The sequence below is a fragment of the Calidris pugnax genome, unplaced genomic scaffold, assembly GCF_001431845.1.
Source record: "Calidris pugnax isolate Ruff unplaced genomic scaffold, ASM143184v1 scaffold10, whole genome shotgun sequence".
NCBI lineage: Eukaryota > Metazoa > Chordata > Aves > Charadriiformes > Scolopacidae > Calidris > Calidris pugnax.
This window is the reverse complement of record NW_015090795.1, coordinates 2,989,190-3,013,119: the sequence shown is the minus strand read 5'-3', so window position 1 is coordinate 3,013,119 and position 23,930 is coordinate 2,989,190. Positions and strand designations below refer to the sequence as shown.

The 23,930-nt window shown below is 50.3% G+C and overlaps 1 protein-coding gene across 1 annotated transcript in view; it reads right to left on the bottom strand.

Moving 5' to 3' along the window:
- ATL1 (atlastin GTPase 1) overlaps positions 1-22,847 on the bottom strand; it is a 32,216-nt gene extending 9,369 nt beyond the window's left edge. The window contains exons 1-11 of the mRNA XM_014936769.1: positions 22,794-22,847; positions 22,335-22,563; positions 12,345-12,592; positions 11,877-12,011; positions 10,928-11,032; positions 10,241-10,291; positions 8,409-8,465; positions 4,691-4,783; positions 3,653-3,791; positions 1,190-1,317; positions 450-506 (exon numbers count right to left, since the gene is read on the bottom strand). Of these exons, the coding sequence (XP_014792255.1) occupies positions 450-506; positions 1,190-1,317; positions 3,653-3,791; positions 4,691-4,783; positions 8,409-8,465; positions 10,241-10,291; positions 10,928-11,032; positions 11,877-12,011; positions 12,345-12,592; positions 22,335-22,563; positions 22,794-22,847 (1,296 nt within the window). The remainder of the gene's footprint in view (positions 1-449; positions 507-1,189; positions 1,318-3,652; positions 3,792-4,690; positions 4,784-8,408; positions 8,466-10,240; positions 10,292-10,927; positions 11,033-11,876; positions 12,012-12,344; positions 12,593-22,334; positions 22,564-22,793) is intronic.
- Positions 22,848-23,930: the final 1,083 nt, after the last annotated feature.

Sequence of the window (23,930 nt, the reverse complement as noted above, 5' to 3'; positions counted from 1 at the left end):
AGGCAAGGAAAGAGATAAAAGGCTCAGTCGCATGTAAACAGCTACAGCTGCAACCTCCCGCAAAGCCCTCTGGCTCAGGGAGCAGAGCTCCAGCCCGTGCTGGGGGGCCGTGTCACCTCCCCATGTGGCCCCATCACGGCCAAAAACGATGCTCTGTACCTGCCAGGGGGTAACTTCAGCTCAGCTGGGTGACACGGGGTGCACAGACAGCGAGTCACCGCAGTCTGGCCGAGGCCACGAGCCCTGCTGCCGCAATTGCTGAGCCGTATCAGCCTCCCGACTGCCAAATACTTCCCAAAAAGGGCTGTTGCTTGGGTTGTTACACTAAGAAATTTGAAATAAATTCCCAGAAGACCCAACGTGCCACGCTAGCAGGTCACCTCTGACAATGAGCTAGAAATCAATGGTAATTACAGTGCAGGAATGCCCACCAGCTCACGCTCACGTACCTGCAGCATTGACTTTGGGTGTGGCAATTCTTCCCCTTGGTAGATCTTTATGTACGCCTGCAAAACAGCGCCCAGAAAATGAAATCTCATCAAATACAGCATGCACCAGCAACAAGCAAACACCCCCACCCAGTTCCAGACACAGCTTTAACAGGGTGTTAAAGGAAAAAGGAGGAGGGGGACATCCCTGGTACACGACGGCTTCAGCAGGGGATGCTCTGTCAGAAAATGCTACGTAGCACGGCTCAAGGTTGACTCCTTGGGTGGCCCAAGAGTCACTCAGGGCTCTCGTTCCACCACTTCAGCTAATTATCTCTGCCATCAAATTTGCACCTACCTCCGTCCTTCACTGAAGAAGAAGGAGCCGGAGTCAGGTAGCCCTGGAGAGTAGGCGGTGAGACTTACTCACGGATGCCTTGCATTAAAATGTCCCAGTAGTCATGACAACAAAAATAAGCTTTTTTTTTTTTTCCCAAAGGCAATGGGAATATGGCCCTCAGCCCACCCCCTCCCTGGTCCTCAGTTCTCCAGGGATGGGGGAAAAAACAGCCCTCCCCAAGTCTTGTGCTTATTGCATGGCCAAATATGCGATTGTGAGGTGTTTGCTCTCTGCAGCAATGGGAACCAGGACTATTACCTAGACCAAGACCATCTCCTCTTGCCTGCTGCTGCTTTCCCTTTTAAATATAGCAAAAGTGCAAGTGTGCCACAGATTAATAAGCCAAATTTCTCTCAAATACCTTAAAATATTCCACAAGGCCTCGACAGGTGATATGGTTTCCATTGATCTCCTTAACATCCAGGCTCTCGGGACTAAGAAGCCAAGGAATCAAAATCTTCAAGTTCTTGATGAACTCATCGTCTATTTCTGGAAACAAAAACCCAACATCATCAGCACCAGCCCTCCCTCAGACTTGTTCTTCAAGAAACAAGAGCAGGAGAATCAAAGCCAGACTCAAAAATTATTGTAGACCTGGTTTAAGTTGTGACAACCCACGGACAGAACATACAGCTGTGGATATATCCACAGACCAGCTCCACAATCCCAAAAATACTTGTGCAAACTGAAGTTGTGACAACCCACGGACAGAACATACAAAATACTTGTAGAAACTATTGTCCACTCATGGTGGACAACAGGATGACCATGAGCCAGCAATGTGCCCTTGGGGCCAAAAAGGCCAATGGCATAGAAGAGTGTGACCAGCAGGTGGAGGGAGGTCATCCTGCCCCTCTGCTGTGCCCTGGGGAGGCCCCATCTGGAGCACTGGGACCAGTTCTAGGCTCCCCAGCTCAAGAAGGACAGGGAACTGCTGGAGAGGGGACAGCAGAGGGCTACAAAGGTGATGAGGGGCCTGGAGCATCTCTCATGAGGAAAGGCTGAGGGACTTGGGTCATTTTAGTCTGGAGAAGAGTAGACTGAGGGGGGATCTGATCAACACCTATAAATACTTAAAGGGTGGGTGTCAAAAGGACGGGGCCAGTCTTTTTTCAGTAGTGCCCAGGGACAGGACAAGAGGAAATGGGCACAAACTTGAACATAAGCAGTTCCACCTAAACACAAGGAGGAACTTCTTTCCTGTGAGGGTGGCAGAGCCCTGGAAGAGGCTGCCCAGAGAGGTGGTGGAGTCTCCATCTCTGGAGACATTCAAAATCCACCTGGACACATTCTTGTGCAATGTGCTCTGGGTGGACCTGCTCGGGCAGGGGATTGGAGGAGATGATCTCCAGAGGTCCCTTCCAACCTCATATCATTCTGGGATTCTGTTTCCAGCAGCACGCCTTCCCCCCACCACCCAGTTAGCATACAGTTTGCCAGAAGAACAAGTCTGAATGCCAGCCACACAAAACCAGGGAAAAAGTAACTTCCTTCTGTCTGCTGATTTATTTTAAGTGACTAATGGGCCACTTAATTGCAAAGACTGCAAGCAGTGCTGCTGGTAAGCAGTCGGTTCACTACAAAGAACTAAAACCTACAGCATGCGGCTCCTTTCAGGGTAGAGAATCTTATCATGGCTTTTTTTCCTTCCTCTTTTCTTTCGGGTTTTTTTTTTTAACCTGTTGAACTAACTCTGCCCTGTAGGGAAACCACCAATCAGATAAGTCAGGATGATTAAATATTCCTTGGAAAGCTTTTCAAAGCGAAATAGCGTTCCCCTGAGAGCACGTGTAACTGGGCTTCCACCCTCCACGAGCACCAGCCTGCCTTGCAGGAACCAGTCTGCACCATTCCACGTGCGTGCCGAGCTGCACGTGAGGCACTGGAGTTAACTGGAGCCTTAACACCGAGCCCATAAACCTCCCATCTCAGCCCTGCCCTTGGTTGCCCACCAGCCACCTGTCCTGACACTGCTCACTGAGAGCAGCTCTGAGACCGTTTGGGCCTCCCACATCTGTTCAGCCTCCACCTCTGTATGGGCCTCCCAAACTTCTTTGGCCTCCACTTCTGTCTTGGTCTCCCATACCTTTTTGGCCTCCCACACATTTTCATCCTTCACCTCTGTCTGAGCCTCCCACACCTTCTTTGGCCTCCACCTCTGTCTTGGCCTCCCATGCTTTTTCAGCCTGAACTTCTGTCTTGGCCTCCCACACCTTTTTTTGGCCTCCGCCTCTGTCTGAGCCTCCCACACCTTTTGGGCCTCCCACCCCTTTTTTGACCTCTGCCTCTCTCTTGGCTTCCCCTATCTTTTTGGCCTGAACTGTCTGGGTCTCCCTCTCTGTCAGGGCCTCCTGCTCCTTTTGGCCTCCACCTCTGAGCCTCCCACCCCTTTTTGGCCTCCACTCTGCACTGGCCTCCCACACCTTTTTTTGGCCTCCACCTCTGTCTTGGCCTCCCACAACTTTTCAGTCTCCCATGACTTTTTGGCCACCACCTCTGCCTTGGCCTCCCACACCTTTTCAGCCTCTCCCTCTCTCAGGGTCTCCCATACCTTTTTGGCCTCTGACAACTTTTTAGCCTCCCACACCTTTCTGGCCTCCACCTCTGTCTTAGGTTAAAAGCATCTGGCAATGAACAGGCAGCTGCTGGACTCGGAAAAATGAGCCAAGTGTGTCTATGTCGTTGGGAAGAGGATCCAACTCCTTTCCCAGAACTTTTTTCATGGAAAATGGAAGTTTGGAAAATAGAGGTCTGAGGAACCCGCAAGACAATCTGCCAGGGTATCCAAGGTATCTGCTTAAAAACCAGACCTTTGCCTTCCTACCTTTCAGTTTTCCATCAAAATTCGGGTTGGTGGCAACTTTCAGGCCCGGGTGAGGTAAGAGGAAGCAGGAGATTTTGGTGAAGCAGGAATGGATGTGCTTTCTGACGTTCTGCAGCTCTTCATGCTGATTTCCCGAGACCTGCAAGACACCAGTTTGGGGTCAGGGGTTTTCCTTCTGATGGGGACACTGGTAATGCTGGGGCAGTGGTGACGGCAGGAACACAGGGTACTCCATGCTGTGGTTGCTCACAGTGAGGAAAAAGCAACACAGAAGGACATCCCATGGGGGGTGCCACATGAGGACAAAGACAAGGCTCCTCCAGCAACCAAGGAACCAGAGTATCTGTGACCACACACCCTGGGGCATGTTATTATCGCTTGGAAAATATCTGTGTCCATGTATGACTGGAATATAAAAACATTTGGGATTTCCCACCGGGGCCTTTCTTGTCTCCCCTTTAATTAGGTGTCTCCACTACCAAATCACCCATGCATTTCCTGATTAATCCCAGCGGAGCCCTCGCCCATCAGTTTTACTGTACAACTGCCTGTTACTAAAGCATTGCTCCCGATCTCTGGGGAATCTGCTGACTCCCATCTCCAACACCTCTCCCAGTTGCTCCCAGCAAGTGAGCCCCAGGGAGACTGGGCTTGGCCAGAAGACGTGGCAAGGAAATTCAGCCTCCTAAAAATGCCTCTTCTGGGATTTTAAGGCACTGGGTGAGTGTGACTGTCACCAGCATCTCTGTACACTGCAGTTCACACCCAAGAGCCTGCTGTGGCCCCCCCACCAGCCAAACCCTCACTGGTACCAGTGCTCTGCACCCTGTTCCCTGCTCCTTGCCCAGGATTATGGTCACCAGCATCATCTGTCCCCCACCCTCACACCCTGAGCAGTCTCCATCCAGGCAGGGGATGGCAGTGGATCATCCCTGGGTCACCAGCCAGATTTGCCTCCCTTTTCACTCTCCATCACCCACAGCGTACCCCCAGGGCTGGCACCACTCGCTAAATGAACTCAGATCAGAAAGATCTCACCTTCAGTCGCTTCTCCAGAAATCTTGCACCACCATCGGATCCATAGGAAAATTCATACGGGAAGCTCCAGTCGCGAACAAGGAATATAAGGGACTAGAAAACAGAGACAGGAACACATCAGGGTCAATGCCACACAGCACGGAAAAATTCATCTTTCAAGGGTGTTGCTAATTGTACGACCAGGACTGGCTACATGAGATGCCTAATTCTGCTGTACCTTAATGAATGGGGGTTCAGGAGGGATTTCAGGGCTTCCCATCCTACCACCACCACTGGCAGCAGATGTTGGAGCCCACGGCGGCGGCAGGACCCCCACTGTGTCCTCATCCCCACCCTCGTACCACAACAAGACCTGGCCCCCAGCCTCTGCCCAGCTCCAGCAGCATCCCACGCCTTTACTGGTGGAAATACCCCTCTGTGCAGGGCCACCCCACCATGGCACTGAGACCGTGCAGACTCACTGCACATTACAAGGGGAAAAGTGGGGGGCAAAACCCAGGACTGGGTTTGCTGGGAGGCAGTTTGATTCCCCCAGCTCGAAAAATAGCATCAATCATTTAGACTGCAAAACAAGAAAGAGATTTTTGCTAAGCAGGACAAAAGGCAACCAGCTCCTTAATTCCAGCTACATTTAGTTCCATCCTATGGGAATTTTACAGGCTCATTTTTTCAGCCTTTTTCACCGGGCAGCCTTCCAGACAGACTTTTAATGAGAAGCAGATGCAGTATAACGAGGGTGAATAAGAAATCGCTGGCTTTTGTAATCTTTATTGAGGCAGTCAAAAGTTCCTATGCAATAAATAAATAAATACCAGCACGGTCAACTTTTAATCTTTACAAAAAAAATTAATGTTTTCAGAAAAAAAAAAAAATCCTGTCTCCAGCACCTCATCTGTGCAAGGGACCTGTGTAATGAACACAGGGGGTGGAGGGGGAAGCCCTAAACGCCGAAGCCCAGGAGGGTCTGGCAGAGGTGCCAGGGCTCCTCTCATGCACATGAATCAGCAGGTCAGCAAGTGGAATCCATTTCACTGGAATTTCCCTAAAAATCAGCTATGTTTAGACCAAAGATTTAGTGGAGGGAGGGAAAATATTTCCCCTCCTTATTTCTCTTCCATAAAACATCAGGAAAGGTTAAAAAAAGAGAGAGAACAGCGTGTTGGCCATTCCTAAATGCCTGACGAACCACAGCAACTGCACCCAGTTAGCTGTTTCGGGACACACTGTTCTTTCTAAGACCAGGAGATGCTTAGGAAACATGTCCATGTTTAGGACTTTTCCACAAACACACGATGCGTGCCTTGCACTGCTTGACTCTGGAATGATTTTCATTTTTCTTAAGCAAAATCGTTCCAGACGTGAGGTCTTTCCTGTGCCTCCCACCCACCCTCAGCCCCTCCAGCCCAGCAAAGGGCCAGCCTTTTTGAAGGCATCATGACCAGGATCGGTGTCCGGTGAGGGCACACGGGGCAGGGCAGGTGGTTACGCTTTGGCTCAAGTGTGAGGACACACCATGGAGCCGAAGGGAAATGTTAATTTTCCACTGCCAAGTATTACTTCCCTCCCAGCAGGATCCATGCAACTGCCTCGTTATCCACACTCTCTCTGCACTCCCTGCTTGGCAGCGCTTTCCTATAGGAGCTGTTTTCCAAAGCCTCCTTTACAGATTTGGATATTTTAAGGACAAAAGAGGTTCCGCATGTTTGATTTACAGGCCCTGGAATCTCACCCAAGAAACTCAAGCTGTAGACTGGAGAGATGGGGAGGGACTCTGGATCAGGGAGGAGAGCCATGGGACAAGGGGGAAGGGTTTGACCCTGAAAGAGGGGAGATTTAGGTGAGATGTGGGGAAGAACTTCTTTCCTGTGAGGGTGGTGAGAGCCTGGCCCAGGTTGGCCAGAGAAGCTGTGGCTGCCCCATCCCTGGAGGGGTTCAAGGCCAGGTTGGAGGGGGCTTGGAGCAACCTGGTCTGGTGGGAGGTGTCCCTGCCCAGGGCAGGGGGTTGGAACTGGATGATCTTTAAGGTCCCTTCCAATCTAAACCATTCTATGATTCTATGAAATTTTATCACATTCTCAAGGGTTACCACCAGTCGTTTGATATTTTTCCCCAGATTGTTAACGAAGATGACAGTGAATCAGAGAGACCCCAGGGGGAGCCCCAAGGAAACACTTCTGAAGGATGATGATTCCCTATTAAAATTAGCTCAGCGTGCTCTGTCATCTATCAGTTAATGAGTTTTTAATCCATTTACAATGGATTATACCAGACAATGCTGACTTGGTATGTTGTTCGCTTGCTTTTAATCAGCACGGGAGGGAGATAAGGCTTACAGAAGGCAACGTATCATGGTGATAGTTACCTTTATCAACCCAACTCGTGGTCTTTTAAAAATTGATAATGGGATGGTTTGACAAGACTCGCTATGCACAAAACTGTGTGACTTGACAGCAATTACGGTCTGTGGTAAAATCAGAGCCTATTATCCACTCCTAATGACTTAAGCATATTTAAAAGTTTCCCCTTACAGCCTCCTTTTTACTGATGGCGTAGGAAGTATTTCGCTTTCACGGAAATATTTGTCTACATTACCCTGATAGTTTTTAAATAAGGAACAGGGATATTTATTCAACGTCTGGCTCTCTTCTGTACCATGTTACAGTTTTCTCCTAGCTCTTGCTACTACAAGTCATGTATTTTTACTGGTAGCTTTCACAACATTTATCAGTCATCTGTCCATGCCAGCATCCAATATAACCTCAAAGCTCCCCAAAATCTCAATTTATCTATTTTAATTTTATTTCTACTTCCTGAGCACAGACACCCCTTAGGCCTTCCAGGATGGGGGTGAGGACAGCAATTCTCTTTTTATGTTGAAAAAGGCCAAAGTAATACCACTGTAACCCATTCCCAATTATTATTTGCATTTTTACAGCACCTTTTTGCTCTCTGCTGTTCTCCACTTTGGGAAGCTCCCAACCCCTCCTCCAGCTACCACCTACCCTACTGTGGATGCCTCAGACATGTCAAGGGTCCCTTCTGCCGCCACAACTTTCTGCATTGTCTCTTTTTGTTCATATTCACTTTCCTACTGGAAGGGGATGTCCCAGCCCACCATTCTCCCAGCTGCTCACAGCTCTGGTGTCCAGAGCAAGCTCTCGTCTGCCCAATGCTCTCCCTTTTTTGCACGCCAGCTTTTCACAGGTTGGGAAGCAGCAGGGTGAACAGATGTCCCTTATTTGAAGTTAAAACCCCACTTAAACCGAACCTTCCCACAGCTCTGCTGTCACTTGCGAGAGCTCTGAGCTAATCCTTGTCCTTTCATTTTGCTGGGAGCAGGGATTTCCCAGGGCAGGAGGGTTCAAACCTCTCGGAGAGAAGGCTGGGCAGAGTCCCCAGACAGACAGTGTGACAAACCTGCCACAAAATGTGACTGCTTTCCAAGCCTGGCAGGACGTCTGGCAGGAGAGGGCAGAGCTCTTGGGATGGCAGGGGTTCAGAGAGGAACCAAAGAGGGATGTTGGGTGGATTTGGAAGCCTTTTTGGGAGCAAGGAAGAACAAAGCCTTTCCTTCTGACAGCTGAGCCCGTCCCCAGGCATCCCCATCTCCTCCCCGTCCTGCAAACTGCAGTGACACCTCGTGGTGAAGCCAACCATCTCCGGGCCAAGCCACCTCCTGCAGAGGGGACATGTGCTGGCCAGGACCCTCAGAACTCACCTGGAAAGGTTTCAAGAATGTCTCCTCCATGGCCAGGCGGCCGTACTCAGTGAAAAGCTGGAAGGAGAAGAACAACAGGACTGTTAGTTTGTCTGTCTGTAAGGACACACAGATGGCCGTGGACCACAGGCACAGTGGCAAGAGACAACTGGTGGCCACAGGGCTAACAGCACCATTTGTAGTGCTGGAACAGAAACTGGCTGGCCATGAGCTTTCAGTTCACAGCTACAGACAATCACCGTCCTGAGCCCTCACGTGAAAGATCTCAGCCTGGATTTTTTGGCTGGCAAATCTGTGGAAAATGGCTCAAATCAGCTGCTTGCTGTTGCTTTCACACCAACCCAAAACTTCACGTGCTGCAGGGGACTGCTTCAGCTGCTTGCTGTTGCTTTCACACCAACCTGAAACTTCACGTGCTGCAGGGAGCCCAACTCTCTTTAAACACTCCAAGAAGAAGCGGAAATTAATTCAGAAATAAGCACTTTCCCTGCAAACCCCTGCTGTGCAAAGACTGTAAGATCAGCCTACCAGCAAGATTTGAAGGCTCTCCAGCCTCTCTGACTGTAATTTCCAACTGAAGGCACAATAACGTGCCTTTCACAGATGCCCCAAAATGGGTCAACATGTTAAACAATAATGGCTTAAAATCCAAACTGAAAGATCAGAGTTGCACTGGGTAAGTTCAATGTTAAAAAGGCATTATTGTTATAAATATTTACTGACTGAAAAGATGCAAAATTCTTCAAATGTTGATTTTTCCAGCTGGACTTTTGCTTTTCATTCCTTTCTCTAAAGCTCCTGGAAAAACCTACCTAACGAATCAATCAACCACCTGAACAGAAGAGAAAGCTAGAGGTAATACCAGGAAATGGGCAGGACACCTGGGCCACAAAAATCCAATTAGCTGCTTGTCTCCAACAGTCAGGGCTGTAATTACCCTTAGGGGTCACCTGTACTGAGCCAGTACCAGGTGTCAATATTCAGGCTTATAAATGGTTACCCAATTTCTTTGGGCTTCTCCTAACAATCCAAGGATCCTGTACTACAGCATGAACGGTGCAACTTCTACCTTCAGCTTCCCCATCACTTAAGTGAAATGAGCACTTTTACTGCCCCTACTCATGGAGCAGTGCACAGACACTCGCAGCAGCAGGAGTACAGCCAATAAGTGGTTAATTACCCTATTACTAGTCACTTGCAGTATTCAGGCTCATAAATGGTTACCCAATTTCTTTGGGCTTCTCCTAACAATCCAAGGATCCTGTACTACAGCATGAATGGTGCAACTTCTACCTTCAGCTTCCCCATCACTTAAATGAAATGAGCACTTTTACTGCCCCACTCACGGAGCAGCGCATGGACACTCGCAGCAGCAGGAGTACAGCCAATAAGTGGTTAATTACCCTATTACTAGTCACTTGGTGCAAGTCATTTTGTGGTTCCAGTCCCACGGGTCAGTCCTGGCCTCTGAGGGGTCTCTGCTCAGGAGACAGAACAGTTCCCTCCTGGTGAGTGTCCCTCTGACTGCCCTGCCAAAGCACCCAGGCCCCCAAGAAGACATGCTATGAGAGCGTAGACAATACAGGTTTCAACCCAAGTGACTGTTTCTCCATGCCCATGAACCAATATGAGAGTTGGGAAACCAAAAAACCCTCTTGTGGGTCCAAATGAGAAAGTGCTTTTCCCAGAACAAGTGTGGAGCATAATCCAGGCACCCCAGTGGACCAGCAGGGACAAGGGCCTTGTGGGTCCAAATGAGAAAGTGCTTTTCCAGAACAAGTGTGGAGCATAATCTAGGCACCCCAGTGGAGCAGCAGGGACAAGGGTCTTACCTGCAAGTGCTGCAGATCATCCTCCTGCACATTCTGGGACAAGTTATAAACCTGCATTTAAAAACAAGAACTTCAGAACACTCACAATGGCCTGTCCTTTGCATGGCTCGGTGTGATTAAAGCCTACAACATTACCATCAGGACACAGCCAAAGTCCCAGCTGGCCCGTGGTGCCCCAAGCACAGCTGGACAGACTCATGCTGTTGGACAGAGAAGCACTGCTGATCCCTCTGCAGCAAAACACTCCAGTAGGGAGCACCAGGGACTCTTTCCCTAGCCTGGAAGCCTGTGGGGGTCCAAATAATGTTCTTTCTTCTCCATTTTTATGATGTGCTGAGCTCTGTACCAAGACACAGCTTCCAGTGGTTACTGGTGTGTGAACACCTCCAGCCCAGAAGTTTCTCCAGCAGCGCTGAGACAAAAGCACAGCCAGCTCCCCACACCAAGGTCCTTTTCTCTTTGGTAGCTGGAAGCAAAGGGGTGCATCTGCTGCTGCTCCTGCTCTCGGGGTGAGATGAGATGAGACTGTCCCCTGTGATGACGGAGTCACGTGTGAATCCTGCACTCTGTGCAGCCAGCATGATGGCCTTTGTCTCTCCCACCAAAGGCCCTGGGTTAGCTGCTGTGTTGCTGGGATTTTGCCACCTCCTTTTAGGAAATGATTCCTGGAGACATCCCCCTTCTTACCTGTATAGAGCTGATCATTGTGCTAAGAGCAAACACGGTGGCCGAATCCCGCAAGGTGGACTGGCTGTCGAAGGTCCCCTGGGTGTCCATCAGCAACACTGCAACCTGTGAGGCAGAAAGCTCCACGTCAGCATCTGCATCCAAGTAAAACCACTCTCAAACACCCCAGGGATGGCGGGGTGGGGAGGGTGAATGTCAGCTGCACTACTGTGCTGGGAATTTCGCTGCTTCTGCCTCAGACTTGTAACTGTTGGAGAACAAAGGAAAAGAGCAGCCCCAGTCACTCTTGACAGAGCGATGACTCCATCAGGCAGGGAAATGAATGCTGTACAACGCAGAGGAGGGAACTGCTCTGCTCCTCAAACACTTGCTGTCACTGCAGAGGGGTCTTTTCCTAAGTCTGCATTAGCTTCACGTCACAGAAGTCAAACACGGCAGCATATCACACCTCCTTAACCCAAAATATGTTCAGGCAGTATTAGAGATCACACCATGAATAATTCAGTGTCACTTGGGTGTTGGACTCTTCGTTAAAGAGCACATGAATACAAATATTCCTGGCTATAACCTGGATTTGCAGGATGCTCCAAAACCCAGTTTGCATTGTATTTGACCACCCTGAATGAAGATTGCTCCATTTTACAGCTACTGCTGTAGGAAAGGGGAGTAGTTTGCAAGGACCTCAGATTCAAGATTGCTGGGAACAGCAGAGAAATAAACTCTGGGATGTCCAGAGTTAGAGGGACACCTACAGAGCATATCCGGGACACCCAGACATCTTATCAACTCACTGCATTAAACCCATCCGTGCTAGATTAGGGATATGGTATTGAAGACCTTCTTTACACTTGCAAGGGCATTTGAGCCACCTAAAGACAAGGTAGCAGAGTCTGGAAGGGAAAAATGAGCTGCCCAGCAAGAGACAGCTATGCAACAGAGAAACACACACCTTTTTACCATCGGGCTTGTCCACCAGGAAAACCTCACTCCAGATCTGAATGCCGGTCGTCTCCCGCTCAGATCCTCCCCTCCAGGAGAAACCAGTCAGAGGCTCGTTGTAATCTCCAACCCAGTCCACTGCATCCTGCAGGCAGGAACAGAAGAAGTTGCTGGAGTTCTCATCTCACTTTGGTTCTACATTTTCCCTCTGTGCTGCCTCCACCCTAGTGCTGGAGGGGGGCAGCCCCTATAAAGAGAGGTTTCCTACAGGGCAGCAAATGTGAACATCTCTGCTCCAAAGTCAAGACTCCACTGGTGTGGAAGGATTTGCTCTATTTTATTTTATGAAGCCCATAAAGGAGAGGCTAAGGAGAGGCTTCAGCATTCCTAGAGCATCAAGCCAGTGTCCTGTCCAGCTTATCCCTGCTGCCCCCCCTTCCCATACCCCCAGGAAGAGCCACCTGAGCTGGAGCCATACCTTATTGTACATGTACCGCAGCATGAAGTCCATCAGGAATGATTTTCCTTTTCTAAAAGCTCCAGCAACAGACACGGCCACCACCTCTTTATCTCTGACAGCCTCTGAGAGGAGGATGCGGTTCAGTGCAGCTTCGTCCAGTTCAAAGGAATGGTCATCTTTGACGATGAGGACTTGCACCGGTCCTGCCTTCCTCACGGACTCCTCCTCCTCTGAGCTCCACTCGTAAGTCTTATCTGCAAAACTACCTGCATAAAGGAGTAAAACAAGAGCTGCTAGGTTCCTTCTTCTGCAAAAGCGCAGAGTCACAGCCAGCAGGGCTGGACAGGGTGGTAACAGGCCTAGTTAGCCCGAATATGCACCCAAAACCAGCACCGTTCAGAGCAGATGTCTGTCAAACCTGTCCTCAGACATCTCGATGGAAACTCCAGGCCACTTTGGAGTTATCTATCCACATGCTCCCTGCAGGCAGAGAGTTCCCTACTGGAATCACAGAATCGTCATGGTTGGAAAGGAATCTCCCTTGACAAAACACACCTATTGCTTTTTGTTCTACAAGAGCTGACACAGAGAACAGATCGCTCTCTTCTTGCCTGCAACGACTTCTGACGTACACAAAGACTGCCATAACACCTCCCTTAGCTTTTTCTCTGCTGGAGAGAAGTCCAGGCCACCTGATCATGCCTTGCTACCACGTCATCTAGGCATAGAATCACAGAATGGTTTGGGTTGGGACCTTAAAGATCATCTCCTTGCAACCCCTTGCCCTGGGCAGGGACCCCTCCCACCAGACCAGGTTGCTCCAAGCCCCCTCCAACCTGGCCTTGAACCCCTCCAGGGATGGGGCAGCCACAGCTTCTCTGGGCTGCTCTAGGCATCTGACTGCTCTCCTTTGGACACTGCCCACCATGTCCTTCCTGAAGGCTGTCTCAGAAATGGAAGCCACACTCGAGCTGAGGTGTCTCGGTACCTCACGTCTCCATCAAAGGATGCTGCCTTGATGCATCCTGTGCAGCTGCTGTTTCTGTAGCAACAGCCGAGTCCTGCTCCATCTGCAGCCTGCACTAATGCTCCAAGCCTAATCTGCCACTCCTGCCATCGACCCCATCAACGGCCTCCCCCGAGACAGCCCCGGCAGGAACTAGGCCACAAAGACACATGCCCATCCTGATAAAAGCCACTTCTTCACTCCCCAGAGGAAAGCGTATGCAAAGCAGAGGGCACTGCTCGCTTTCCCATTTCGAAATGGCAACGTTCCCTGCGGAGCTGCTTCCCGGCAGAGAGGCGAGCGCTGCCCAGGCTGTGTAGTGTTCATACAGCCTGACAAGAAGGTGTCACCTCCCTGCCACGACAGGGGTGAAGTGATAGGCATGATGTTGTAGCAGGAGCGTTTGGAGGGGACAGGCAGGGGACCCAGCGTTCGGTCACCACATCCTCACCGGGCAACGGCAGGGCACCAGAGAGGTGTGTATCACCCATATGATCCTCCAGGCTGAGATAATTCTGGCTTTTAATGGCCTGGTGGCCCATTTTGGGCTGTTCTCTGTCCCCGCCGCAATACGGGAGACGGCTGCATTTTAAGACCCACCATCCACAGAGACTGCAGCCCTGGGGTTTGCAATGAGCAGGCCAGCTCCGGTAATTTTCCTTTCATTGTCTCCAAACTTCCCAGTACAGGAAAGAGATGCCGAAGGTGATTAATCGTGCCAGTCACCTCACCTACAGCCACGTGAAATCTCCTCACCAGCAGGGAAGGGAGCGTGTGATGGAAAGTTCCCCCTGTATTTCTACAAAAACTTTCCGGTTTGTTGGCTCAGGCTGCAACTTTCCAAACACGGTAGCCTCAAGTTAAAAGTCCTGGGTCTCCCTTTCAGACCCTGACCTCGGAAATCCACTTTTCAGCCAGTCCCAGCAGTTTCAAAGCACAAGGGCTATGTGTGCACATGCTAAAAGGCAAGCTATAAATACCGAGAGGAATAGGGTTTGCCCATTCTGGGCCTCTTTATAAAGAAGCCTCCGGCAGCAACTTCATATTTTAAAGAACAGCAGTGCTTTTGTACGAGTTTGTGATTTCCTATGATCCTGCAACAAAATATCGGGATCATTAAGCCTGGTTGCTAGGGGATTTCTGGTGGCTCTCGGACATATACTACGAGCTTTCTTTGCTCGCAGTCGACAGACAAAGATCTTTTCTTCCCAATGCTTGGAGGTTTTTTTAGCAAAACAAAAGTCCCATATGCACTGAAAAGCTAAATTCTCCACCAAACTACAGGAACCAGGGCCCAGCAGCACCAAACTCCTGTCAAACACCAGTCCCTGCCCCGTTTCACTGCTCAGGGGCCTCCAGTAAGAAAAAAAAACCCTTCCCATTTCAAATACACGGACCCAGGATCCAGGCACATGTTGCTCAACGACTTGAAAAATGAAGGCCTCTGAAAGCACTCAGTCATAGAATCATGGAGTGGTTTGTGTAGGAAGGGACCTTAAAGACCATCCAGTTCCAGCCCCCCTGCTCTGGGCAGGGACATCTCCCACCAGACCAGGTTGCTCCAAGCCCCCTCCAACCTGGCCTTGAACCCCTCCAGGGATGGGGCAGCCACAGCTTCTCTGGCCAACCTAGGCCAGGCTCTTACCACCCTCACGACAAAGAATCCCTGAGATCTCACCTAAATCTCCCCTTTTTCAGTGTCAAACCATTTCCCCTCATCCTATGGCTCCCCTCCCTGATAAAGAGTCCCCCCCACGTCCCCTGTAGGCCCCCTTTAGGTACTGGAAGAGTGACAGCCAGTGCAGGGGAGAAGAGATTGTGTCGTCCCTTCAAAACATCAGAATCTGTAAGAAGCATATTTATTTTTAGAAGATATTGACAGATTTTGGGAGAAAGTCTCCAGACAGAGGTAAGAGTCCAAAGCGGCCATGGTCTCCTAGAGGACATCTTTGCTTCCATCACCCAAACACCAGGAAAACCAGGCTGTTTGCACAGCACGGGGGCAAAACACAACGTATTATCAGCAGGGTACATTGATTACCCAGTTCATTGGAAATACCAGGAGAAAAGGCATTATATTAAGCAGGTCTCTGAACTAATTTCAGCCCTGTTATCTCTGCTTCTTTCATGCATGCCATCTGCAGACAAAACTCTATCTTTCATATTTATTTCCATGTGATGAAATTTCCATGTTCTGTTTATTAGATTATCTGCCACATTGGAGAGCCAGAGATTATTTTATAAGAAGGCTACACATTACTGGAAATCAATTATTTTAACTGGCCTTTCCGGCATAAGTTAGTTATCTGCTTTAGAGGAAGTTGTACCTGGCAATGACAAAACATCATCTGGCCAAAAAAGAAAGGAAGGCGACCTCAGCTTTCCTAAACACACTCTTGTTTTTACTCATTTTCTAACTTGACTCCTCCTTTCTGTCGGCTCTCTCCCGGCGCCTTGCAATTACGTCAATTCTCAAGCTGCTCATTCAGAACTTGCCAGGATACAGTTCCTTTTCCCCATTTCATAACAGCTCATTTCCATGACTCTAAAGCGGGGTGGAATCCGCGTCTCTTTTCCATATGGTGATTCAAAGTGGAAAAGTGAAGGAGATGGGAATTTGCATTCATCCGTGCCGGGCTGTCAGGCAGCAGCGAGGAAGTGGCCTGATTCACGCAGACAGCCCCATAACACAGGACACTCTGCTCACTTTATGAATATTAAAATCTAAGGAAAAAATAAAGCATTTTTCAACTGCTCTAGGACTTATTTTTTGTTGAAATTGAATAAGTTAAATCAGCATATTTCACGCTGCGCCTGTGTACGGTCTGACAGCTGATGTCTAATGTATTTAAGGTCTTACAGGTGAATAAATGAGATAAATTAAACTAATTATGCAACGCACCTTTGGTGAGTGCTTGCTTAAGCCTGTTCTTGCTTTAGCTATGGAAGAACAGGTCACGGAAATGCTGACTACTTTCCAGAGACCAACCAATAATGTCAGCTTTTCTTCTTGCTTTAGCTATGGAAGAACAGGTCACAGAAATGCTGACTGCTTTCCAGAGACCAACCAATATGTCAGCTTTTTCCTTAAATGAGTTTGCACAATAAATACATTTCATTCCAGAGAACAAAACGCAGCCGTGACCCTTCACCTGTGCAAACATGGGCTGCCCAACTGGACCCCGAGAAAGCCCATGTGCCAGCCCTGCTCTTGTGCTCTCTTGGACCCCAGGAGCCTTATCTACCTAAGCACTGCCCGTCAAAACCAGAAACTGCAGCCTGGGCCCCAATCCCCCCGCTAAAATACACAGATGTCACGCGGTGCTGCTATTCTGAGGGTCTGAAACCAGGTTACTCTGCTGCGTGGAAAAACAGGAACCACCAAAGGGAGAAAAGCGAGGTTTGATGGCAAGCTTTAACTTAGAACAAGTTCTATCGTATTCCAAGTTCCCTGGAATAGAGCATCCCTGTATCGACCGGGTTAGGCTGCTTCTCAGCACTCCTCTAGGGATTAATTTGATCAGCAGAGATAGCTGTGTTCTGAAGCCATGTTCACCCTGGCTGTTTATATCACAAACATATCGCAGTGCCGCCGCCGGTACCACGAGCCAAGCGCCAAACAGACCTTACAGTCAGGCATGATCCCTCTGCACGTTCTCCAGAGAGCTTCAGCTTCCAGGAAGCTTATCTGCCCTCTGCAAACGGCGCTGGCAAAGAAAGACATCTCTCTCCAAGCCACGGCCTCCCTTGTGCGTATCGCATCCAGCGCGGCTGTGACAGGCGTTCTGCTGGCTCTATTCATGCTGAACTACCTCCGCCGCACCACAACCAGGCACCCATCACCAGCCATGCTCTGAGGGAGCTGGGGAAAGGCAGCATCGCTTTGAGCATGCACCGAGCATCCTCTCCTTCTCCCCCAGACAGGCTTGCGCAGAGCTCTGCAGCTTATCCAGCTAACGAGGGACAAACGAGAAACAAAGCATTGAAGCAAAGCACATACACCGGAGGGGCAGGGCGGAGGGGATGCTGTAGGGCAGTAAAGCCTGGCTGGGTAAAGCTCTCTCTTGCACCCAGCGTTGCTCTGTGGTCTTGCCTGCACCGTGCTCCCAGAGGGTTCCTTGCCAGCAGGTCAGAAAGGCCCCCCGAGCTGGGTTTAACAACACACACACACGTTCACTGTCCCCTCCTACATCCTGCCTGTGCCTCCTCCACCCAGGGCATGGCTGACCACACAGCCCTCCCTCCACCCTGCTCACATCTCTGCCAGGATCTCCAGCTTTAGAGTCCTCAGCACAGGAAGGACATGGACCTCTTGGAACGGGCCCAGAGGAGGCCACAAAACGTTCCAAGGGCTGGAGCCCCTCTGCTGGGAGGACAGGCTGAGAGAGTTGGGGGGTTCAGCCTGGAGAAGAGAAGGCTCCGGGGAGACCTTGGAGCCCCTTCCAGTCCCTCAAGGAGCTCCAGGAGAGATGGGGAGGGACTCTGGATCAGGGAGGGGAGCCATAGGACGAGGGGGAAGGGTTTGACACTGAAAGAGGGGAGATTGAGATGAGATGTGGGGAAGAAATTCTCTCCTGTGAGGGTGGTGAGAGGCTGGCCCAGGTTGCCCAGAGAAGCTGTGGCTGCCCCATCCCTGGAGGGGTTCAAGGCCAGGTTGGATGGGACTTTGAGCCCTCTGGTGGGAGGTGTCCCTGCCCAGGACAGGGGGGTAGAACTGGATGGTCTTTAAGGTCCCTTCCCACCCAAACCACTCTGTGATCCTATGATTTGTAGCAGCTTCATGGAGTCAGAGGACCCCAGACCCAGAGAGAGGAAATGCCAGGCACTGGCCATCACTGAGCAGAGCCACCAAGCTGAAGCATCACACATACACATGTACCCCCCTAGGACTCCAGCCTGGCTCATGGCCTCCTTACACCTGGGGCTGGTGGTCCAGGAAATGCAGCAGTGAATGGGAAGGCAGAGCCAGACCTTCCTGTGCCCAAGTGGGAAATCACTTGCACCTCCCCAGACTGGATGTAGAGATGCAATCACAGCTCTGCCATGAATGGCAGAGTGATGGCTTTTTATCAGAGTAAGGCTGATGGTTGGACTAGATGATCTCAAAGGTGCCTTCCAACCTGGACAATTCTATGATTCTACCAACCGAGGCGCAAGGCAGGCTCTCAATACCTGTGGGAATGATGAGTAAATGACACAGCCCGTGACGAAGCCCTCCACCCAGGGAGCTGCAGAGCACTGCTTAGAAACAGGTAAAGAAAACTCTCATGTAAAAAATTAGCCCTCTCCTTTGGCAAGAAAAGACCACACTTGGTAGTCATTTGGGGTCTTGTTTTGAGATCCCAGGTTGAGTTCTCCAAAGTCGGGGTGAACTCTTGCACCCCAGCTGCACGGCAGTGTTAACACCTCTGCCCAAGGCAATTTGCACTCCCATGTGCTCCTGGAGAGCACCCCACTTCTCTGCCCCCCAAGGACGCTCGCAGCAGGGAGCCCAGAAGGGTGGCTACTGCTGCCAGGCTTGGTACTCATCCTTTGCTTTTTTTGGAACGGTGGTTGAGATGTAGAGAGCACCTTCTTCCCGCCAGCCCTGAGTCATCCAGCTGGCAGCAGAGCAGCTTCAGCCAGAGCGTGGCCAACTCAGCCCCTTTTCCCTTTGGCAGGCGAAACAAGGAGCTGAACGATTACGCTGATAACGCCAGCGGTTGGGGACCTTCCTGCATAAAAGACTGCTGACAGAAACAAGAGCTTGGGTGATTACTGGCCACCAAACCTGTCTGTTACAACAGACACAGCTCAAATGCCAAAATCCAACACGAAACTTTTTAACGGCGGCACCTACTACCACTTAGATGAAGCTACAGTGCCTGTGGACATTATCTACTTCTCAGACACAGATCCTGGGCCTCCTCACTTATCCACGTCAAGCCTCAGCCAGACTCAGGTGTGACATGATGACTGAAAGGCATCTTGCAGGAAGAAAAACTCTCCCTTCACCCCAAGCACATTATTTTCTGCGTGGTCCTTCATCCCCTCTGCCTGTCAGCAACCAGCCTCCCTCCACCACCAGTGCTGGGTTTAGTCATTTCTGACCTGAAATTATTTTTACCTTTTTTGTTGTTACAATTGCCTGAAAATACAGCTTGGTAAATGTGCCACGAAATCCTAGGATATACACGAAAGGCAATTAGACTCTGGAGAAAATGATTATGTATTTAGATACATTTTACCGGCTTGGCAGAGTCCATCACTTTCTCTGGAGCCTGCACCTCATTTGGGAAATTTGTGTTCATTTACTTTACTGTCATAACACTTAATGGTCCTTCAAGTGATAGCAAATGTGAGCGTTTCTGGCAGGACCAAAGAAGCTGGGGTCCCTCTAGTCCAAAGTGACTTTCAGAGGTGATCCACAGGACATCCCACACCTCCCAGAGCACGATGACACCTGTACCAGCCGCATTTCGCTGCTGGAGAAGGTTCCAGTCAATGATGCAGAGGAGTTAATATATGCCTGTGGACATCACCTAGGCCCTAAACAGTATTTATGGATGCTGTTTCTTACCCAGAGGCTTAGCAGAGAAAATACAAGAAGATATAACCAATTCCATACGCTGTTTCCCCCTGCCATTAATCAGGCAGGCAGCCAGCGCCAAAACCTCTCAAGGCATGGACACGACATGAAGCATGATGAGGGCACCATGGCCTCTAAGGAAGGCTCAGGACATCTCAGTTCTTCCCCCCCTGCCATTAATCAGGCAGGCAGCCAGCGCCGAAACCTCTCAAGGCATGGACACGACACGAAGCACGATGAGGGCACCATGGCCTGTGAGGAAGGCTCAGGACATCTCGGTTCTTCCCCCAAAAAGGGGAAAGGCAGGATGATCTTGCTCCTGCTCACCTTGCAGGAGCATGTTATTCAAATTCTTTGTACAAATCCAATGTTACTCAAATTCTTTGCCTCAAAACCAAAGGCACAAAGGCCAAGCATCATGCTTAGTGATTTGGGCCTCCAGCTTGCAATGTCTTGTCTCTTAGAAGCACAGAATTGTCCAGGTTGGAAGGGACCTTTAAGATCATCTAGTCCAACCATCAACCTAACTCTGATTAAAAAACATCACTAAACCATGTCATTAAGCACCCCATCTCTTAAATACCTCCAGGGATGGTGCCTCAACCAGTTCCCAAGGTTCTACTTTCAAGTTCCAGCGCTTCATTTTCTTTTCTTGTTTACAAGGCAGTAAATCTGGTTGTGAATGTTCTCATATCTAGTGGTTTTCTGTGTGAAGGCCTGCCTGTCTGAAACGTCTCAGCTCTCACTTTTCAGGAGGTTCCCAGCATTCAGAGTCACAAAGAAATGCCAGGAAGTGGAATCTGAAAATCCACCATAAAAGGTCAGAAAACTAAATGACAAACCGAAAGGATGTTAGCACTATTAGTTAAAAAAACCAAAGGACTACAGAAATTAGTCTTTTCTTTCCAGTTTAACCCATTGCTGTGCAGTCTGAAAGTGTAGCATTGATGATCTCAGCCTGGCCTGTGCTGGGGAAGTCCCTTCTCCCCAAAAAGATGCTCAGCCCTTCCTGGCAATCAGGCCCCTTTAAAGCTCTCACGAATCTCACGTCCAGTTTGAAAATCCTGACCACCAAGTATATATAACCTCTGTAATCCCTTCTTGGGGTTTTGAAACCGAATTTTTGACGAGTGGGTCATTCCAATTACAACATGGGCCGTGATGGAAAACAGGAGAGATTTCACACAATTTGTTCCAGTCTATCCCATTTAACTGAGTGACTGGGAGCGGAGATCTCTAATGGTTTTACTGCTGCAGGGGAGCAGGCTGCTGAGCTCCTGCAACTGCCAAGCACAAAGAATTTCAGGAAAATATCGGTGTAACCTACCACAAGACTTCATCGAGCTGGCTGGACTTCACCACACCCATCAGGATTTAGACTAACAATCCTTATTTCAGGAAAAACAGGGTCCCTTACTCTTCCAAAAAAAATTATAGGTGACTTTTTTGCCAGCAGCTCCCTCAGCCATTCATCTGGTGACTGGCAGCAGTTGTGAGGTCTATGCACCGCTTCGCACGGTTCAGGAAGAGCGCCTTAAATGATGCACAGCCTTATGCTGACCTTCTGCCCAGGGCTAAATCCTACACTCAATGCATTACACCCCCCTACACGAGCTCCTGGGGATGTACATGTGTGACAGTAACCCAGCTCTTCTAGCTGACTGGAGGCAGTTTCTTCTGGGTGCCACACACTCACTTCACCATAATTCGCCCTGTGATCTTTAAAAAAGCATGTTATTTTTATGAAACAAAGGGGAAGGCTGGCACTAAGCAGTTGCCTGTTTTCAGGCCTGACTAATCAGAGAGTAACTAGGACAAAGTTTGATCCGTTTCAAAATAGCATAATATTTTTAATGACCCATAAGCCCATTTTTTAGAACACAGCAAGGACTTTCTACTTTCTGCCTTAGTTTTGAGAAAAAGCCTGAGACTCCTCCTTCGCCAGCTCGGCTGAAAAACGTAGCAGTGGAATAGTCACCCCACGGACTGATGTCACCAGACAAAGCTGCAGTCACTGGATGTAAACACATCTTTCAGGGCAGTGAGGTTCTGTTCTATAAATGCACGCTTTTTATTGAAGGGTGGTTGGGTTTTTTCTCCTAGCAGAAAACACAGGCATTTTGCTCTCTAATTTATTACCTGCAATGTCAACCGGCCTGGCAGAGCGCCAGGAAATCACTCTAGGAACAGGTAAACCTCCGTGGAATAGACAGGGTATGGTTTTGACCCGTGGATGGGTTGCAGCAGAAGGCAGCTGATCCCACCAAGATCCACTCAGATCCATGGATGCTTCCAGATTCTCGCAAAACTTAACAGAGAATCTAAGGAAGAGTTCAGCGAATCAGTGACACATCACATTTCGCTCCAGTACGGCTTTAGCGGCGTGTTCGGACTGGGGGATGTGCCTAATTGTCTCACTGGACCAAGGCTATACTTTCCAAGGCGATGTTTTCTCCATTTATATCCGTTTCGGCCTCGTTTGCATTTTCTTCTCGTGCTATCAAGATCTGACGGGGAAGCACCAGCGCCCGTACGTGTGTGCAATACCCAACACGCAGAGAGACGGGACTGACAGCCCTGCGAGACGAAGCTGAGAATCTCAGCATGTTCACTGGGAAGTTTTCCCTCCGGTTACCCAAGGGTCTAACGACCTTCGTCAAGAGCTGCCGTTAAAAACAGCACCCATCAAACGTGGGTTGCTCATTTGCTCCCTGCTCTCTTGCAAAAAGACCCCCCCCACACCCGCTCGGTTTACTCCAGTCACACACTCCCGTTATCCGAACGCTTCCGCAAACACGTCCCTCAACTGTTAATCATTACCATGGGAAATACTACACTCATCTATACAAATTAGAGTATAATTTGTGTATCTAAACACCACGGCTTAGCTCACCTGCTCTGCCTGACGAGCCAGGATACCGCCAGCACTGACGATGAGTGCATTCATACGGAATACAACTCGGGGGAAGTGACAAATTACGCCCCTCAGCCGCTTCAAAATAACGGCAAATGGCTGTATAAAACATGATTTTCCATAAAACAGACAGTGCTTCAGTGGGAACTGGTAAAGTACCGAGCCCTGGAGACAGAAGGCTCAGCCACAGCCCTGGCTGTACATAGGGTAACCGGCATTAGGAGCCCCTTTGGTTGCTTGGTCCATGGGACCACCTTTGGCTCCCGTGGGGCAAGCAGCCCACCCATGGGACCACCTTTGGCTCCCCTGGGGCAAGCAGAACACCCACAGGACCACCTTTGTATCCTATGGGGTGAGCAGCCCATATGTGGGGCCACCTTTGGCTCCCATGGGGCAAGCAGCCCACCCACAGGACCACCTTTGGCCCCCGTGGGGTGGCCACTGGTTCCAGAGGAGAAGGCAAACCTTGAAGGAAGACACCTCAGAACTCCCTCCTCCCCACTCCCCTCCCTGGCCGTGCTGCCACCAGCTCCCCGGGGCTCAGGCGGGGTTTGCAAAGGGACGGATTTAAAATGGCCCCTCTCCGAGGGTCTCACACACCAACAAAGCCCCACAGCCTGCAGGAACGTGGGGGGAAAAAGCCCTCTGTGGGAGCGACCTGGCAAGGAAGGCCGGTGGCTCCTGTTTGAAGGAGAAGGTGGGGTGAGCGGGACCCCTGCTCCCCAGCTGAGGTGGGGTGGTGGCTGAGGTGACAACCCCGGCTTGGTGGCCGAGGTGACAATGCCGGGTGGTGGCTGAGGTGACAACCCCGGCTGGTGGCTGAGATGACATCCCCCCGTCCACGCCAGGACTGAGGGTGGGTGCCGTTGGGACAGCAGCAGCGGGGCGAGGGGTGCCATGGCAGGCCGGAGGGGAGCTGGGGGGGCTCCTCACGGCGGTGGCTGAGGGGGGTGCCCGGCCCCGTGTGGGACGCAGGGCCCCGCCGGCCCCCCCAGCCCAAACCGCCCTAACGGATTGCGGGGGGGGGGGGGCAACCGGACACCCCCGCCACCGCCTGCAGACCCCCAGAAGGGATGAGGCGTTTAAAAAAAGCCGCCTTAGACCCACGGAGGGAGC